General features: G+C 39.7%; 1 protein-coding gene across 1 annotated transcript in view; it reads right to left on the bottom strand.

The window, feature by feature from the left end:
* SAMSN1 (SAM domain, SH3 domain and nuclear localization signals 1) overlaps window positions 1-18,935 on the bottom strand; it is a 34,441-nt gene that overhangs the window by 2,209 nt on the left and 13,297 nt on the right. Inside the window, exons 2-7 of the mRNA XM_036383850.2 lie at window positions 15,894-15,965; window positions 15,164-15,319; window positions 13,044-13,164; window positions 11,571-11,722; window positions 9,270-9,476; window positions 7,582-7,732 (exon numbers count right to left, since the gene is read on the bottom strand). Coding sequence (XP_036239743.1) covers window positions 7,582-7,732; window positions 9,270-9,476; window positions 11,571-11,722; window positions 13,044-13,164; window positions 15,164-15,319; window positions 15,894-15,965 — 859 coding nt within the window. The remainder of the gene's footprint in view (window positions 1-7,581; window positions 7,733-9,269; window positions 9,477-11,570; window positions 11,723-13,043; window positions 13,165-15,163; window positions 15,320-15,893; window positions 15,966-18,935) is intronic.

Genomic DNA, 18,935 nt, shown 5'->3' with positions numbered 1-18,935 from the left:
AACCACCTGTAGCTGTAGTTTTACTTCAAACTGTATTTGGCTTTCTGAATAAAGTAAAGGAACACATCTCAGAGGAAACAGATGGTTTTGCTCCAGATTTTTATCCCCTCAGAAAAAAGGTACCTCTTTGCTTTTGCAAAGAAATTCCCTTCTTCCACTTGTTTTGTTACTCTTTGGTTAAACAGTCAGTTCTGATCTTAGTCATATCTAAACTGTCTCAATTCAAGTTCAGGCAGAATGGAAGTTCAAATATATGAAGGACTTAATGCTGTATCAAAATCTGTTTTAGTTCCTAGAATTTTAAAATTTCCACAAAGAGCATTCATATTGACTTTTATTTCAATTGTTTAAAATTTGGTAAAATGGGAAAGATTTTAAATTTGATTTTTTTTTCTATCTTGTATTGAATAACACAGAATAAATTAGAAATGAAAGACTGAAATTTTTCACTCCTTTACAGTGAAATGGAACAGTGGGAGAGTTTCTTTGGAGACCTTTTTCATTGTGTGAGATTTCAACAAGCTTCACAAAGCACTTGGATTTATTGAGAAGTATTTTGAGGTCTTGATGGAAGTTTTGTAGATATGTTTGGCCTGATTAAATTTGCTAAATATCCCCTAACTTCCAATTGCCTAATAAATTGAAAAACTTAGCTGATTTTTTTAAAGAATCCAAAGTCTCAACTAAGTTATTTTTTCAATAAAGTCCCAGGGTATAGGCATAAACATATGTATTTCAAAGAATAATGAAAAAAATTACTTTAAATATTTTTCAAGGAATAAAAGTGCCACCTTGTTCTCTAATAAATTAATTGTTAATTGCACTTGCATGCAAGAGCACACGTTGCAGCAGATTTAATTGATATCTGTAACTGTTTGATCTCCTTCTCACTTTACAGAGCACAGTTTGTCATGTCAAATGTTATCTCTCCCTTTGCAGGGAAAATATTTGATCATGTAGGGTCCGATTGATTTCTGATTGAAATCAGGAAGGAATCACAAAGGCATCGCACCGGTGAAGGTGTTCCCACTGCTGCTGGTAGCGATAGCACAAAATTCAGCACAAAAAGCAGCAATGCCCCAGCAAAGCCTGGTCCTGAGCGTGTCCCCAGCTCTCTGCAGCACCATCCCACCTTGGGGCACAGGGAACCAAGGCTTGTGCAGCACCAGGAGCCCTCCTGCCCTTTGCCTCCCCCTCATCTCCTCGGCCGCCTGACGCTGCTCACTGCCCTCTCATCTTCCCCTCCAGATCATCTGCTGCCATGGCAAGCACTGACCTGCAAAGTGTTAATCCTGTTTACATTGTCAAGGTCAGAGAGGAGCCCCCACCCACTTTGTTTGTTCTACAATGGGAAGAAGACTGAGTAGCCAGTGGATTAAAAGGAATATGTGGTCTTAGTCACTGTATTAGTGCCTTGTAACTAGTTGTCTATATAATCTAAGCAGTTCCCATGTGAACAACAGATCCTAATTTTTTTATCAATATCTCCCTAGTGTGTTTCAGGGAAAAATGCACAGACAAGCCTGGAACTGTGATTTCTTTCCTTTTTTTTTTTTTTTTAAATCTGAATTTAGGTCAATTAAGAAAATGAGAAATTTCTATTTAGAAAACATACATAAATGTAAAACTTTCTGTAAAATCAGTTGAATTTTCTTACATGAAAAACTGAAAACCAAAAATATTCAGGTGTTTGAGACACCTGAGTAAAAATATTCAGGTGTTTGAGACAGTAAAAATGTTATATTTTCTATTTTTCATTCTAAGCAGAAAAAGTTGGAAGAACACCCTTCCCCCTCCATTTTTATGAAGAAAAGACTGCAAGCAAACTTTGGTGCCTTTTTTTATCTTTGAAGCAGTCTTAAATATTATGCAGTAACTACTAAACCATTTGAACAGGATCCTGAGTATTATAAAAATACATATCATGCAATTTTAGAAGTTGCTTCATGAGAAGAGCAAAAGAACTTTTGCTCTTTTTCTTTTTTTTAAGCTTTTGGCTCTTCTATTCCATTCTACTTAAGTCCTTTCTCTAACGTGTACATGCTCAAGTTCTACACTAGGAAAGGTAGGTTTGCTGCCTTAATCTTTTGGACATCAGAAGAAAGCCACACTGCACAGAAAACAGGAATTGATAAAATTAAACTGCCGTTAGATGTTGCGGAATCATCAGAAATAACTATCTTATCAACAAATGGAAGTCCTATCATTTTTCTACAGTAAAGCAGTTTCACATAAGATAAATGGCTCTCAGTCACTGTTGTCTATGATATGGCCAGAAGAGCCCTAGATATGCATCATTTTGACACATATATTTCAGTACTCTTTTAGACAGTAGGATTATATTCAGACTTCTGAAAAAAAATGTGAGGCCTTTAGCCTTGGTGAGAGATGTGTGATGCATCCCTTATCTTCCTCACTACTTAGACCTTTAAAATGAGTTTTTGTTATTCAATGACTTAGATGTGCACGGACACGTGCAAGGGTAGATTTCTTTTTCCCTTCACCAGCGCTTTTCCCCTTTCTAATGAGGTTAAAGTCCTGATTAGGGAAGCACTTTAAGCTTGGCTTTAAGGGAATTCAACTCAAGAATGCACAGAGGTCACTCTGACTCCTGTGCAGTTATGTCAGTTTAACCCAGATGAGTGGCAGGAGGCTTGGATTTTGTCTTGGACAAAAAGAAGGTCACCAAAGAGCAAACCAAACTTCACAAGTGAGTTCTCTGAGAGTTTCCCTTTGTGAATTTTGTCAGCTGGGCTAGGAGCACTGGGCTCCTAAGTGCTTTAGGCTGAGTCACTCACCTGCCCTCCTGGGAGGTGCAGCAGTGCAGTACTGAGCAGCACCTTTCAGTAACTAAAGGCTCAAAATCACAGAATCACAGGATACTTGGAACAGACCTCTGGAGATCATCTGGTCCAACCTCCCTGCCAAGGCAGGGTCATCTGGAGCAGGTGACACAGGAATGTGTCCAAGCGGGTTTGGAGTGTCTCCAGAGAGGGAGACTCTGCTCCCTCTCTGGGCAGCTGCTCCAGTGCTCTGCCTCCCTCAGTGTAAAGTTCTTCATGTTGAGATGAAACTTCTTGTGCTTTAATTTATGGCCATTGCTCCTTGCCCTGTCACTGGGCCCCACTGAACAAAGTCAGTTTTGGAGGATGAAGCCAGATCTACGTATGTACAAGGCCATGTATCACCGGCACCTGTTAGACCATCTAAGTGTGAAAATGAAATGAGATCTCACAGTGCATCAAACTCTCAGAAAGGATCATTTGGGAGCAGTAAAGGGCAGTAATTCTTGGAAAAGATGCAGAGAAACCTGGAGTGGTTTGTGCAGTACTTTGGGCATTCAAAAGACTAAGTATTTTGTGGATATTTAGAGATACGCAACTTAAAATATTGCATCCACTGAAATCAGAGGCGCAGCTTTTGTGGAAGCAAAAAGTTATTGAACTGATGTGAGAACTTGTGGTGAAAACAGAAATGAGAAGCTTCCTTTTTTATTAAAATCTGGAAGCAAACAGATGTGCCTGAAAAAAAAAAAAAGTGAAAAATACTAATACTCATGCAAGGATGAACTTCCTTGGGAAATCTGGAAATATTATGTTCAGGCCAATGTGTTGTACCACAGTACAGAAGGGGAGATTGTCTTTGAGCACTATTTGACCTTGACAAGGTTCTGTATGATCCCATGTATTGAAAGGCACTGCCCAGTGTAAAATGGAATTCTTGGTCCCTGATTCTCACGTAAAGGATGTGACTGAGAACTGAAAGTCATGTCCTTATCTATCTCCTATCTTGCTGTCCAAGAACAATAAATAAAGAGTAAACCTTATTTGGTATTAGTAATGGAATTTAAAGTATGATCTGCACTTAAATATGAAAAGCAAGCTAAGGAAATGGATTTGGGGAGATAAATGTAAAATATTATCCCCCAAATTGCACATATTCACCTTTTGGGGTTTTTCCATAAAATTACCTGCATGCACATATCCAATGGAGTCTAATTTTTCTTTAGCTCAGAGTAGCTTTGGACTAGTGTAACCGAGTGGATTTCAGGGATGAACCTCTTGATTTAAATCATCTATGTGAGAAGAGAATCAAGCCTGTTTTGCACACACAGGAACGTGTGTCCTGGGAAGCGGTCAAGAAAAGAAGTTCCAAACTTCTTTTATTACTTTATTCATTAACAATCCAGCAACTGCTTCACTTTAAAAATAGCATCCTACAAAAGCACAGACATCCATCTCCTGTCTAGAAGCCATCTGGGAGAAGAATGGAAAGCTATTAAGAAATACTTTATGAAAAAGCTTTTTTTTTTTCTCCTCACAGCCTGAATTCATGGAAACCAAGACTTTTGCCCCAAATATATAGGTTTGACCAACTTATAGAAAATCTAAAAAAATGTCTGAGAAGGGGAGAAGGTCATGAGGAGCTTACAAATCCTTGCAGTTGTAGGATAGCCTTGCTACATGAAGTACTTCAAGATGATGAATTTGGGCCTGGACTCCCAGGAAAGGAAGAAAGAAGATAGTGCAGCAATAGAAAGAGAAATCTGCTTTAAAAATGCTGTGTGGTAGCAATTGCTAAATAAAACTTATTTTTAAAATTCATAGTATAAGATGGGTAAAATTTATTCTTTCAAACTCACTCACAGTCTAAATCAAATGTAAGTTTAAAAAAATGTGACTGCCAAAAATCCTGTATTTTGCATGGCTTTAAGTAGCATATGATGTAGAAACTACTGCTGCAGGTCTTTTGGTTAGCAAACTCAATAAATGTTTATTCTGCAAGATGAATTATACACCACGAGTATGTGTCCTGAAGAAATTATTTAGTCTAACATATAATAAATGTCAAGAAAAAGCCAAGGAATGACAAAGAAATTAAAAGCCTTGTAAAAACCTCTGGACATCTCACAAGATCAGATTTCACATTAAAGAAATATGAAACCTTGTTTAACTGCATTTCTAGGAGGGTCCAGTAAAATGAGGCTATGTTCCAGCACACTTGGTTGTTCTGAGTAATGGCAGTGTCACAAAAACTCAGAAACCCTTGTATTTCAACTCTGGGCCATACCTGCCTCTCCATCCATTAATCAAACATGGAAGCATGAATGGAATGCAGAGACATGGAAGTCTTCCAAGCTCTGTGAGAAAGATGGGCCTAGAACAGTAATTACAGTCCATGGCCTTAGCTTATGTTTTTATAAAGCTTATTTTTTAAAAGTGAACTTTTTACCTGGAAAGTGCTGAAATTCTATCTAGCATTCTCTTGGCCAATAAACAGATTACGTTGTAGCTGTGGGTAATTATGCAGCTCACTTCTAAGCAATGCACAAAATCAATTTTAATTAAAAAATCATTTATGCTGGACTGAGCCATACCCATTTAGGAAAAAAAAAATATTGACCCAGGAAAGTTCAGTCCAGATGCAGAATTCACTTTCAGAGTAGCACCCAGCTCTTTCAACCCAATTTTCCAATCTGATTGACAGAAGGACAAAGAGGTCAAATGATTCGTACAACGTCAGACTCATGTGGAGCTTATCCCCAAGATCATCTTGACACCCTGTCTTTTGTTATAACAACTTAACAGATAGCTACTCTCCATTTTGGTCTGTAGTATCCTCCTTTCTGGAACAGGTTGTTCAGTTCTGTCCCCACCAGTCATGTGACAAATGCTCTGATCCCTCTGAACCAGACTCGGTGAGGATTCAAGAATTAAACTAGGACAGTATTTACTCATGGCTTACCCTAAAATATACACGAATCTTGCCAAATTTAACTAGACTTAAATGAATGCTTATAGCTGGTATGACACAAAAGGATGTTGTGGTTCTAGTCCCTGTGAGCATTCATAAATTATGGGAAAATTATTTGATTGAATTTGAATACTGGAAAGATTTGCTGTACCTATCTAAAGTGCATGTGAAACAAATATTCATTTCATCTCTTGAAATAAGACTACAGTGTTGTCACTGATTCTGAAGCATGGACCCCTTTATAAGATTTAATGTTATTATTCCCAGAGCTGTTACAAGAATTTGAACTATTAAATCATGCAGATAACATCAGGGACACTGTTTTGCCTGGAGAAGTGACTAAATCCTATGCTGCCAACGTAGGAAGAACCCAATTTGGATAATAAGGGTGAATATATTCATTTTCAGAATATGGCAGACATAAGGACCTTGTTAGGTTTGGTTCTTGCACAGGTGCATGTGGAACATTAGGGGTTAAGACACATTCAGCATCGAAAGCTGCTTGCTCTGCTTTTTGTTACCCAGCAAATACAAATAGCAAACCATACTCTCACCACTACAGAGCAGTTCAGCACTCGTGTGGTCTGTTAGAAACCATTATTTTTCAGTTTGGCTTTCACACCTATGCAAAACTGCAAAATTACAATCTAGAATGTTTCTTTACTATTTTTCTGGTGTTAAATGTGGAAAAACATTCACAGTAATAGGTGCAGAAAGCACAGCAAGGCTGGCTCCCACAACAAACACACTATACTCAGCATGTACATTTTCAGTGCCTTCCTGGCAGATCCCTGCAATAAAACCTGTGCAAAATGTAACCCTTTTCTTTTCTGGATTCACTCTTTCAATCTTTGCTTCTACATAGACAGCCCTTCAAGAGTTCTTTTCGAACCTGTCATCTCACTGAGCTTTAGACCAGAAAGAACTTCTGAACCTGGAGGGCAAAGAAAACCTTTCTAATGGCACTCCAACATATTTGCAAGAGCCTTTAGCTGGAAGCTGAATAAGAACAGGAACAACTTAATGTACAAATGGGGTTCCAAAAAAAGCCCAAACATTCAGAAAAAAAAAATTGAAAGCTGTCTACATAGTGAGACAGATAATAAGTGGATGCCTGAAAAAATTGCTTTTAAACAATCCCAGGAAGACATTGTTTATCCTTCTCTCTCCTTTTTCTATGCATCTCAATTGGAAGTGGACGTTTGATGGCATGACTGCTCAGCATGGGGGGAGTATGCACAAATATTAATGAAGATGAAAACCCCTCCCTCCTGTTTTGGCTGAGTATCTAATTAAGTAGATGCTTAGGTGTAGTTTCTACAAAACTGACATAAATTATTTACAATTCAAAGTCAGACTGGAAATATCATTAAAATATCATAAGAAAAGTTTCCTGTTCCGTATCCTAGCTTTTCCACTCCCCACAAAAGGAACAAGTGAAGAAAACAACATGGTGATCACATGCATATACACACCCCATATGTTCAACTCTTGGAAACTCACCAGAAACAGAAGTTAGATTAATTTTGAGAGAAGAATGGAAACCAGCTATTATATATATATATATATATATATATATATGCTTGGTTGGTTGGTTGGGTTTTTTTGTTTTGTTTTGTTTTTTTTTTACAACACTTTCCTACCAAAAAAGCTAATTTGGATAAGGATTTAAGTGTGGGATGAAGTGAGGGAAGAAAAAAATTGTAATTATCTGCAGAATGTTGTTTAAAAAAATTAACAAAAATTCTTTATTGGAGCTATTTGACCTAAGCTCTCTTTTGCTTAAGATAGTAGTGCATATACTCTTGACAAATCTTAAACACTTACTGTCACAGTCCTGGAGATTTTCAATTGCTGATAACAATCTTGCCCTGTCTTCTGGGTTAGAAATATTTAATTCAATAAGGTGGCTTTCATGTAGATCCTTCAAGTCCTCTAGAGTTTCATAGCCATTCAGCAGGAGGGTTGAGGCATATTCCTACAAAAGGAAACAAGCAAATCCTCTCATGGAAACAAGCACTGTGTTTAGTAGAGGAATAGGCACGATTTCACTTTTTCTCTTTGGCCAGGTTGAAATGGACTCTGTTCTCCAGTCCAATTGACTTATCTTTGGTAGAGGTGAAGAACAAGAGGGAACAGAGGCAGAGATGCCTGGGAGCCCTCCTGGCCATGCCAGCATCTGTGCCTGAGCTCCCTAGCACAGCCCAGCAGCAAACAGCACCAGGGCAGAGCTCTGTCAGAAATTATTTAATTTGCTGAGGGTCTGGACTTTTGTGGATCACTCCATGAGTGTCCCCCATGCTGAGCCCAGGAGGGGCTCTGAGGTGAGGAGTGCTCTGCCTTTTCAGAGGAGGAACCCCTTAATCCAAGCAAGGGGAGAAGCAGAGGGAGCCCTGGGCCCTGCTGTGTCACACAAGGTCCCCCTTGAATTGTGTGTCAAGTCAGTACAAACCTCTGTGCATGCTCCAGGGAAAGGAGTGTTTGCATCAGCAGCAAAGCAATTACCCTTATTAAAAATGTTACTTGTAAATCACGACCTCATTACACTTTGACACTCAGTCAAGATCTAGGGTTGCAGAGAGGGAGAGAGGCACAACATGAGCCTGGTGCAAAAATACTATTGCTCCCTAAAGATGACAAGAAATGAGAAACACAAATTCTCAGTTTTGGCTCTGGAGTCAGACTGCAGCCCTGCCCCTGAAACATCCACAGCCACACATTTCCTGTACTTAAACACGCAGCTGCAGTCAGGCTGAGCTGACAAGTCACCAGTGTCCCTCTCTGAGTGAGACAGGGCTAAGAGTCTGTCTCTCCCAGCCCAGCCACACGATGAGGTAAAATGCAGTTCTATAAGCCACTCATGATGCCTTTCCTGGTCTTAAAAACTGAGAACCAAACACAGTTAAGGGATAAGGGGGTTTTACCTCAGTATTTAATAAGGATCCGTATTGGTGCACACTTCACCAGGGTGCAATGTGCTGCAATGCACACACACCATTGGTTGTGTAAATGATTTATAGACCTTATAAATCAGCATATCTAACAAGGATGCCTCAATGGGAGGCCTGGATGAATGGTGTGATATTCCTCCATCCATGGAATTCCCCCCTGGATGGGCCAAATCTCCAGTTTATAGGATATTTTCTAGAGAGCACCTTGGTTTCCCAAGACAGTGTCGGGTTTTCTGGCCTCCTACTATGAGGTCTTTAGGATGTTTGGTCTCCTGGCCTAACAAAATACTGGGGCTATGCTGTTATCAGACTTAAGGAATTACAAGTATGTATGCTAAGAATACTGAGGTTACATAGAAGTTATATAAGAGGTATATAAAGAAAAGGCAAAAAATCATCTTGGCATCACTCACATCAGATAAAAGACAGACACGAGTTTGCTTTGCTTTGCTGACATCAAAACTGCTGAAACCTGCCTTTCTCCTCCTGCCTGTAAATGACATTCAAACCCGAGCGCACAGAAAGGGAACGTTTCAAACAGAGCTGGGAAATGCCTTGGCTGACCTGCAGGTGGACACATTCCAGGAGCTCTTGCAATGTTTTAGGCTTGGTCCTTTTGCTTCCTCTGTGTGGGTTTATCTTTCTGGGTGCAGCTTCTTCTTCCAAGATAATATCCACATAAATGAACTTGAAATTTCCTACTTTGTTGTTCAGCATGCCTGTCCATATGCCCATGGGAGTTTTGCAGATGATATCTATGATGTCTCCTTTCTAGAACAATAAAAAAAGCACACCACAGCTTACACCTCTGGTTTGTTACATGGAGTTTTTCTCTATGGACCAAAACCAGCACTAGTCAGTGTGAAGTAACTTTTTTTAATTATCTAGATTTGGTGCCTTTGCTTTTATAAAATCCCAGGAAAATAATTACAGAAAGTGGAGCTAGTCCTTATCTCCAAACCTTTGTGAAGGAGAGGTGAGCACAAGCAGCCCCTCTCACTATTTTTGTTCTCCACTTGGTCCCTGAAAAGGGATAGGGTTACCTCAGCAATTAACTTTTGTCATGGGCAGTGGGCATAGTTTTGGCAAGAAGCAAGGGATGACTGTAATGTTATTTTCAAAATATGTGCCATAGCATTTACAGAACAATCTTATTATCTAGCCTCTCAAGGGTCTCCAAAAAAAGATAGCTGATCTATGTGAAAGGTGGACTCCTACCCATTTTACAGGAAAAAATCACTGTCTGCATTTCTCAAAGACAATAAAGAACATTTAACTCCCTTAACAAATATGAGTGCTTAAAAAGGTGACAACACAGCTATTTCAAGAAGGTTTTTTGGTGAAGGTGTTCACAGCCACACTGTGGGAACCAAGGTCTCAACTCAGGAAAACAGTCATTCTGAGTAATTCTCATAGTGAAAAGGCTCTTACAAAGTCATGCACCCTACACAATTTGCTTCCAAGGACCTCAAAAACAGGCCCTTTCTTCTTGGCATGTATCACAGAAAAAGGCTGAAAGCCTTTGAAGAATTATCCAACAAATGCCTGCTTCGTTTGGGATTCTGTTACAAAGTCAGACATCAAACTCAATTTGTTAAGATGTGTCCACAGGTCCAAGATTTACATCTTTTCTGGTCTGGTCAAGGAACAGCAAGTCAAGTGGTCACCCTAGTTTTTGTACAAACCCAAGTACAAAACTGACTGTGAGCTGGTGACCTGGTTTAGTTAGAACATGGGTCTCAGAGCTGTGAGAACATTTGAAATGGAAACTAAACAAACATTTATTTAAAGGCCTACAAGCACACGTTATTCTACAAACTCGTGCAGGCTCAGGAGCTTCAGATGTGGTTGCAGGTCAGGATTAGGCAGTGGCTCCAAGCCAAGCTGCAGATGTGTTTTGAGTTCAGATTCAGGGTACTGAAATTTTGTGTGATAAATACAGGGGATTTCAACCCTAAGTATCAGCTTATAATTCCAAAACACACCACCCTAATGAATAAAAAAAGAAACCTATATGAGCCAGCAGATATTTGCCATTTCATGACCAGTTAAATAGTTAAAATTGTTAAACTGTATTAAAAGAAATGCCCTAGATGTGGATGGAAGTGGAGGGCAAGTGCTGAAGACTGCAAGTACCAGCAGAGCAACAGCTCTCATGTAGGCCAGAGAGTAGGAGAGGGAGTCTGTGTGAGATACAGGATTTGACAAAATGAAGAAGCTGTGAAGAAGAAAAGAGTCTAAAGGGTTGGGCTTTTTAAGTAATGTTCAACTGGACCCCTGTTTGTTGCTCTTGTTCCTCACTCACACAACCCAGGCACCCCTTACCATGTCTGGACTGAAGAATGTTCACAGCTCAAACATAGGCTTAAAGAAAAGTTTAATGGAAAGGCAAACTGTTTTTATTAAAGGCAATGGGTGCCACTGAGCTTTGGATATATCCTAGTTGTGACTGGGAAAGCTTGGGGAGACAACTTCACATCCCATGAGACTTTACTCTTTCTTACTCCAGACCCTGCATCTGTGTTGTTGTATGCTTCCCACAGACAACATCCCAATTCTCCCGTTTTGTATGTGGGAAGCAACACATATTTTACTCTGAGGAAGGCTGGGGTAGGTAGGGAGATACCATGAAGGGGTTCCTGCCTGGAATTTGTGCCTTAAAAAGCCTTTAGCAGGACTTGGCTTTGCAGCCTGGTCTGAACTAAGTCCTTGTAGAAGCATTGTGAAACCAGACCAGCCTTGATTTTAGAGTGTTCCACATGCTTGGGCAGGTAAAAATTCATTATTAAATGTGTTATTTACATGTAAAATATGGTCCCCCTGGCATTGCTAGTGGGAGAGAAGGAGTCCTGGTGGCTGTCTTACCTTGATTTTCAGCGAGTCAGTGTCATAAGGGCTGGGTGTGAAGTCGGTGTGCACTTTGGCTCGGCCGCAGAAGGGGCCGTTGTAGGGCACCTCATCGTCCAAGCGGAGGCTGTCCCTGTTGCTGGTGCCATCCGAGCAGCTGGTCACCCCACCTGGGAGAGAGGCAGCTTGAGACACCCCTGCATGCACCAAATGCCCACACGTGCAACTCTGCACAGCAGCCCAAAGGAAGGGGGTCAATACCACAGAATCAGAGACAGAGCGTATCCTGTGTGGGTTTGACACCTTCCAGGATAACTACATTCAATAAAAATCATTCTACAAGAGACAGAACAAAATGGGTAGGAGATCTTTCATTAATATCTTCCCTAAAGTAATCTTTTTCTGGTGATGATACTATTAGACTACGCATTTTATTTACAGGCTTTTTGAAATATTACCTCTGCAGATTAATAAAATGTACCTTAAAAGTGCAATTTAAGGAATTAATTCTGCTGAACTTCTCCTGTTTATTCAGAGAAATGAAAACAAGTACTGTAGAAGTTATTTTATTTCATTCCAGAGCTAGCTGAAACATCAAAGGAAGCTGCATTGCAGAGGGAAATTTTAATCTTATCAACATTTCTGCCTGTCATTTTATCCAAGTTGAGCAATAAAATATCAGCAGAGTAATTCAAGCAAATTTGAGCAAGCTCTGCAATATCCCATCCAAATATGTTTTTAGATAAGAGCAGCAGTGTATTGGAAGTAAACTCCCATATACGATTTTCACAAATCACGTCACAGAAAATGATCATAAAAATGGTTTTGTTTGAGGTGATTGCTTAAGTGCACAGCTCCATCTCAGGGCCAGATAAACTCTAAGTGCAAATGGTCTGGACTGCAGCTCCAGTCTGCACTCAGGGCTCAGGCAGTGCCTGCAGGGTGCCACAGCAGTGTAACCAGGGACAGCTGTGGCCTGCCACCCAGCAAATATCCACAGCAGGGCAACACAGAGAGAGGTGGAGGCACATTTCTCATCAGAGACTCACCTGAGCAAGGCTACCCTGGTGGGGGAGGGTTTTCAGTGGGTTTCAGGTGGGCTGTGTCTCTCTGCATCATGTCCCAAAGCTGCCAGGTGAGACCCACATCCCCCACCATCTTGTGTGGCTGCATCCAGTGATTGCAAACCCAGCACTAAGGCAGTGATAACCCCACAAAAATTTATGGCATATATACCAGCCCTATGCCTTATAATTCCTGGGCTTGTTTTCTTCAGTAAGTATTTCCACTCTTAAAAAACACTCAACTTATTTCTGGATAGATGCATACCTACCCTAGCTGCTACCCATTTAACCAAATTACACTTTTGTCTGCCAGAATGAAGAGCTCTCTACCATCACATTTTTGATCACCAGCTCTGATTCCACAGACATAAGCAATAACTATATTGATCCAGTGACTGAATAAGAAGTATAGGTGTCTTGTACTTACTAGATGAGCTCTGGCCACTGTTCAGACTGTAGAGACTTTCCAAAGAGTCACTGGTTTTTAGGGAGACCTTCTCAGTGTGTGCTCCACCACCAGGATCACTGTCTTCTTTCCCCTCTTCATTCTTTAACACAAAAATAATCAAATGTTAACCCCCAAGAAATGTATTTTAGAGAATTTTTTGGTTGTTTGTTTTAAAGCATCATTGGAGATTAGCTCATCATTGCACTTTATTAATAATTCTTTTATGAGAGAAGGCATTTTTGAACTTGATGCCTGGTACTAACCATGCCCAGCAATCACCCCGAGTATTTTATGATCCAGGAGAAATTGCCGCTTGTTTCTGCCCCACTCACTTCATCCCCTCCCTGCTCAAACAGCTAAGTGAGGAAGACTGCAACACACCATAGCAGAGCTGAAAGCTTGGAATGGAAAATTTGTGGGCAGCCTGATAAGATTTTGTCTGCTTGTCTTGGAGAAGGAAATATAAAACTCAGCTCTCAAGGCAGGTGGTGAAGAGCTGGCTGGCACAGCTGTGTTTTACACTGAACTTGTGAAGATGGTGGTTGCTTGGTGGCAAGCTGGGGACAGCTTGCACACACCTGGGGCACTGGTGTGTTCTAGCACCGTGCTCACCACACTGCCCAACATTCACCGTGTCCTCGAAATCCAGGGCATTTCAGAATTAACAGGTACATGTTTCTCTCACAAAGTCTAATGGTGTATGAAATTGGCCCCTTGAGTTTATCCCAATAAATCACCTCAGGAATCACAGCCTGTTCAAAACAATAAGATCCATATTTCAGTCACAGTTAAGTTAGAGACGATGTAACAGATAAATTAAATAGACATGATCTTTTAAAAGGAAGGATTTTTCAGTAGACTTTATCATGTGGCATGTGATATCCTGATGCAACTGAAACTGCCTTCTGCACATTGTATTTGGGGAAAAATTAGTTATTCACCAGTTAGATGATGAAGCAAAGACAACAGTGCATGTGTGAAGTAGAGACACATAGAGATACATATCATGCAGAGAACTGAAATTAAGAACTGTACTGGTTTTCAACAAGAATTGTGCTTGTTACACCAGCCATCAGCATAACAGATTAATCAGGAGGCTGGTATTGATTGTCATCATCTCCTGCAGGAAGGAAGATCATGCTACATGTGTGTCCAACCAGATAATACATTGAATTTCTGTCATGGGAATTGTTGCTTTAAATGTGCAGAAAGGAAATATAAAAATATAATATAAAGATCATTGATTGCACTTTAGAAAAGAAAACTAAACTAATGAAATACAAATCCTTGTCTTGGTCCTCCAAAAGGCATTTAAAGGTATCCTGTGAAAAAATATTTTCTACTTGTGACATTCTTCATTGATTTTCCTTACTTACTTGTTATTGACACTTGAGATAGGATGCAGACTAGATAGATTTTTTTAGGATTGTTAAGTGTGACAAGCTTTTTTCCTTAAAATTTTGGAACTTACTGATATAAAATAGTGAGAAAACAGGGTTTTAAATTTTGGAACTTACTGACACAAAGTACTGAGAAAACAGGGTTTTCAGTATGTGCAAGATTATGTTTTTTATGTTTAATCAAGATAGTTTCACTAAGATTAGATAAGGTAAAAGGAGATAAGGCATATGAGTTGGAATTCTCTAGGATGCTGGCTGACCTTTACAAAGTGGACTTCAGAAATAATTCTAGTATTGGGAGATAAATTCTTCTAATGAAGCTTTTTGTACACACTGAGCATCAGACTGATGATGAGGTTCAACCAAAACTCCTTTGTGTCCACATGAGGAGGTTTTTTTTGTGCCCATACACACATGCTCATACAAGTGCTGCTTGATGAAAAAGCAAAATTAAATGAAGTAAAATTCTTATGACTCTCTTGGACCCTTGCTGTGTGATTTGTGTGTACACTAAAATGCACGTGGAAGAGCAGGTACATACCAAAAGCTGGCTTAATTCAATATGTGTTGTTACCTTGGTTTTATGGTTTGTCACAGCTGAGGACAGTTGAAACATGAACAGAAAAAAAAAATGCACAAAATATTTTTACTACTTCACATGTATTTCCAACAAACACAAGGCTCTTAGGCTGTATTTACCATCTCCTCAGAGAGTGCCTTGATGTATTTTTTACCCATCTTTTTCTTCATGGTAAGTGAAATGGCTCTCATCTTCTTACTCAGGCTTCCTCCATTGTTTGCTGCTTTGATTTGTACTGCTTCCCCAATGTCACTTATGGTCTCCAGCTCAGATATCTGTTTTGAAATCAAAAAGTAAGCAATAACTCACCACAAAAATAAAACACAGCAAGCTGAAGCAGAAATTACAGGAAAGATAAAGGACACTAATACAGTTAGCATGACAATATTCAGTCATGGCCATTTTCCTTGGAAACTGTGTATCTAACAGGTTTCCAGCACAATACTCTATGTATGAATGACAGAAAGAAAATCTATTTTATGGTAGGTAATATTGTTTCCATTATTTATTGTCCCCAATATCAATAAGAATTGAGGGAAGTTTTGCAGAGGTCCTGAAAACAAAAGTGAGACATCTGTGAGTTACTTGTAAAGTGCTGCTTACTTTGGGCATGCATCAATGCGAAGCACACTTTTTAAAAAAATTGTTTCTATTTTCACATCAAAGGGCCAAACTTTAGGTGTGATTCTCTTGGTTATTTTTTTTGTCAAGGCCTCAAGCACTGAAAAGATACTGGTATGCAAGTAAAGTTCTCAGCATTGCAGAATTTACACAAGAGCTTCCCAATGTCTTTGCATAACTGTCATGGGAAAGTGAACTGCAGAAATTCAGACTTTGTGTTCTACAGACCTCAGCTGAATCATCTGTCTTTGATATCGAGTGATGCCTGAAACGGTCAAAGCTCCCAAAGCTGCTCGTGCGCTGCAAAAGAAGAGAAGACAAACCTTGACTCACTGCTGCTGTTTTGCTTTGCTATTAAGACTTAAATAAAACTGTCAAGCCACCTGTTAGTGTTAAAAATCCCTCCCATATCAGTGGGCCATGAACTGCTGCATCCAGCTAGAAACAAAATATGAGGTGACTGTAGGGGAAAAAAATTATGACTGTACAGGCAGAGGTAGAAAAATAAGTAAGAGAAACAATACTGCTTCAAATACTAATTAGGTAATGGATATGATTATGAGTTCTTCTACATCTGTTTCACATTACTTATGTATGTAAATACCCATGCATTATTTGCAGGTAAGAAAGACTTGTTTATGAGTTTCAAAAAAAAAGGTGTCATCATAAATATGATACAAGCAATAGACTTGGTTGTGGTGGTGTAAATTGCGCCAATTTATACAATGTATTTTTCCAGCTGGGAAGACAATTTATGATTCTTTACCATCAGGAATGAGCAAGGACTGCTGAGGATTATGAATACATCTTGTCCAAAATGCACACATTGCAGAGGGAGTAAGTAACAGAATAATCTGGCAGGCCTCATGCTCTTCTTCCAAGTTTTCCAATTATAAATTCTGATTTTTAAACATAAATGGATACAATTTTCTGCCCTGCCAGCTTTACTTGGCTTACTTGGCTTAACAAAGCTGCATCACCTGAGGTGTGCATTAAGAGACAGTGAATGGATTGCTCTGCATTCCTTCCAGTTTTCACTCTTTCTGCATGTGGATAAATGGCATGGAAAGGAGGGAGGTGGCACAGCAGATTTTGAGGAGTGGGGTCATACAGAAATACCTGTCAGACATGCTCAGGCAGAGCTGCCTGACACTGCGCTGCCCATGGGGGCAAAATGCATAAAATCAGCATTGATGCCAACTCAGGAGTCCCTTTAAGTGTGGCCCTAGAAACAGCCAGAATTTGGACATCTACCCACTCTACAGTATCTTTAAGAGCTTGTTTTTATGTCTTCACCAATACTCACAGCTAGATCTAGCATGGCTTGTTTTTTTTTTTTAAGTACTTCCCTCTTCCATACTAAATGAAAATCTTTAATGCAGTATGAGAGTTCTTGAGCAGGGCTCTCTATTATACATGAGGCAATATAAACTCAGTCTATTTTTGAGTATTCAAAATCCCCTCTGGAGGAAAAAGACACTGAACAAAATAGTAAACCACAAAATAAATACATTCTGTCTGATTTAATAAGTGATTTCAGAGTATCTGGGCTACAGCTTTTCCTGTACTTATTCATCCTTTTGCCTTGCCCATGTGATTTCAGCCAAACTAGTTCCTTGTTCCATTGCTTCCTTCCCCCACCCCCAGCCACATGAGTCATATTTTCATCTCCCCCAGATTTCTAAAGCACCCACTGTGCACTCTTCACCTGGCATCTCCAGCTCCCTCCTTTTGCTGTCAATCCAGGAAATTCACAAAAGCCTTGTGAGCTCCCAGCTTTCCTATTACAATCTTAGTTCCTATTACAATCTAGTTCCAATCTTCTCCACCAGGCAAGAATGGTCATGAGGCAGCCTCAGGAGCAACAGAGGTAGAACATCCTTTGGGCAACCAAAGAGGAGGAGCAAAGGACTGGTTTGGGAGCACACTTAGTGCTGGCATGGACCTGCTTCCACAGAAGTTAAGGAGGAATCCCTCCTTGATGTATTTCCCTGTTTTCCCAAACTTATTTATTAACTGGTTCTGCCACCTCCCCCCCAAAAAATGAATGTGGACATAGCAGTGGGAGCCTGAGCAGAGCCAGATGGAAGAGAAAAGCCTACCCATATTTTGGCTCCATATTCTAAGCAGTGCAGCTTTAAAGAATAATAAGATCCTCTTTTTCCCCCCCTGCCCTATATTTCTGGGCACATCTAACCTGAAAAATATTTCCAGCCAAAGGTTATTTGAAGAAACTGACCCAGATTTGTGAATATTTTTGGACAATTATAATGACATTTACTATTCACTGAGGGGAAAATAAAAAATAAAAGACAAAAATTGCTCTTTATTGATTGTAAAGTCTCTGTTGTCTAAACACTGTGGCTTATGTGTTTTGTTTTGTTTTTTTACATTGTGGAACTGAAAATTACAATTTGAATTGTACATTTAATTCTTTCTAAAATTCCCATAAAGAGCTTTGCTATTAAGTAGATGAAGAACATCCTGTGACAAGGGGTTAGCTCAATAGTATGATATAAAAACACAGCCCTGAGGATTATGGTTCTATTAGACAGGATTAACACCTTTGACTAGCTTGTCAGCCCAGCCAAATGTGCCCTGCAGCACAGAGCAGGAGGGAGAAGGGAGCCTGGGATTCACAGCAACATTGGGAAAAGAAAGTATAAAATTGTCTCAGCAATCTCTAAACATACACTGACCTTTCTGTTGCATTCCAACACTTCAATATGTCTAGTAGGAATAAGTGTCTATTAAAGTGCAGATGTGCTGGAAATAGTTTAAAGGGAACAAGAAGGAAAACATTGTTTAGTGTTGGTCTTACCTATAAACACTTGAGCACAGTTACTCTCTTTTGACCCTCGAAACAACCTTATATCCTACACGTGCAGGAGCCTGGGGCTGCTTGCTAGTGTACTTCAATGTTGCTTCATCCTTATTAAATATTAATAAGGGTTACAGGATGATTTCCACTGTTCTAGATAATGGTGTTGCTGCACTGGAGAGCACTGAATAGGGCTGCTTCAGCAGTTCTCTACACTAACTTTTTCCATTAAGTAATCAATAGGCACCACCTTTTAAAAATGTATCCAACCCCATTATACTGATAAGGAAAAGCAGATTTAGGGGCTCCTGGCTGCAAAGGGAATGGGACTATTACTTTCAGTAGTGTCAGTCACTGCATTAGTGTCAGGGAACACCTACTTTGTGAAGATATGGGCATGCCTTATTTCCAGGTGAAGGGAAGCTTTTAAAGTAAATGCAAAGCTACTA

This window comes from Molothrus ater, chromosome 2 (genome assembly GCF_012460135.2).
Source record: "Molothrus ater isolate BHLD 08-10-18 breed brown headed cowbird chromosome 2, BPBGC_Mater_1.1, whole genome shotgun sequence".
In the NCBI taxonomy this organism is placed as follows: Eukaryota; Metazoa; Chordata; class Aves; order Passeriformes; family Icteridae; genus Molothrus; species Molothrus ater.
The sequence above is the reverse complement of the archived record's forward strand: the minus strand, read 5'-3'. Positions and strand labels throughout refer to the sequence as shown.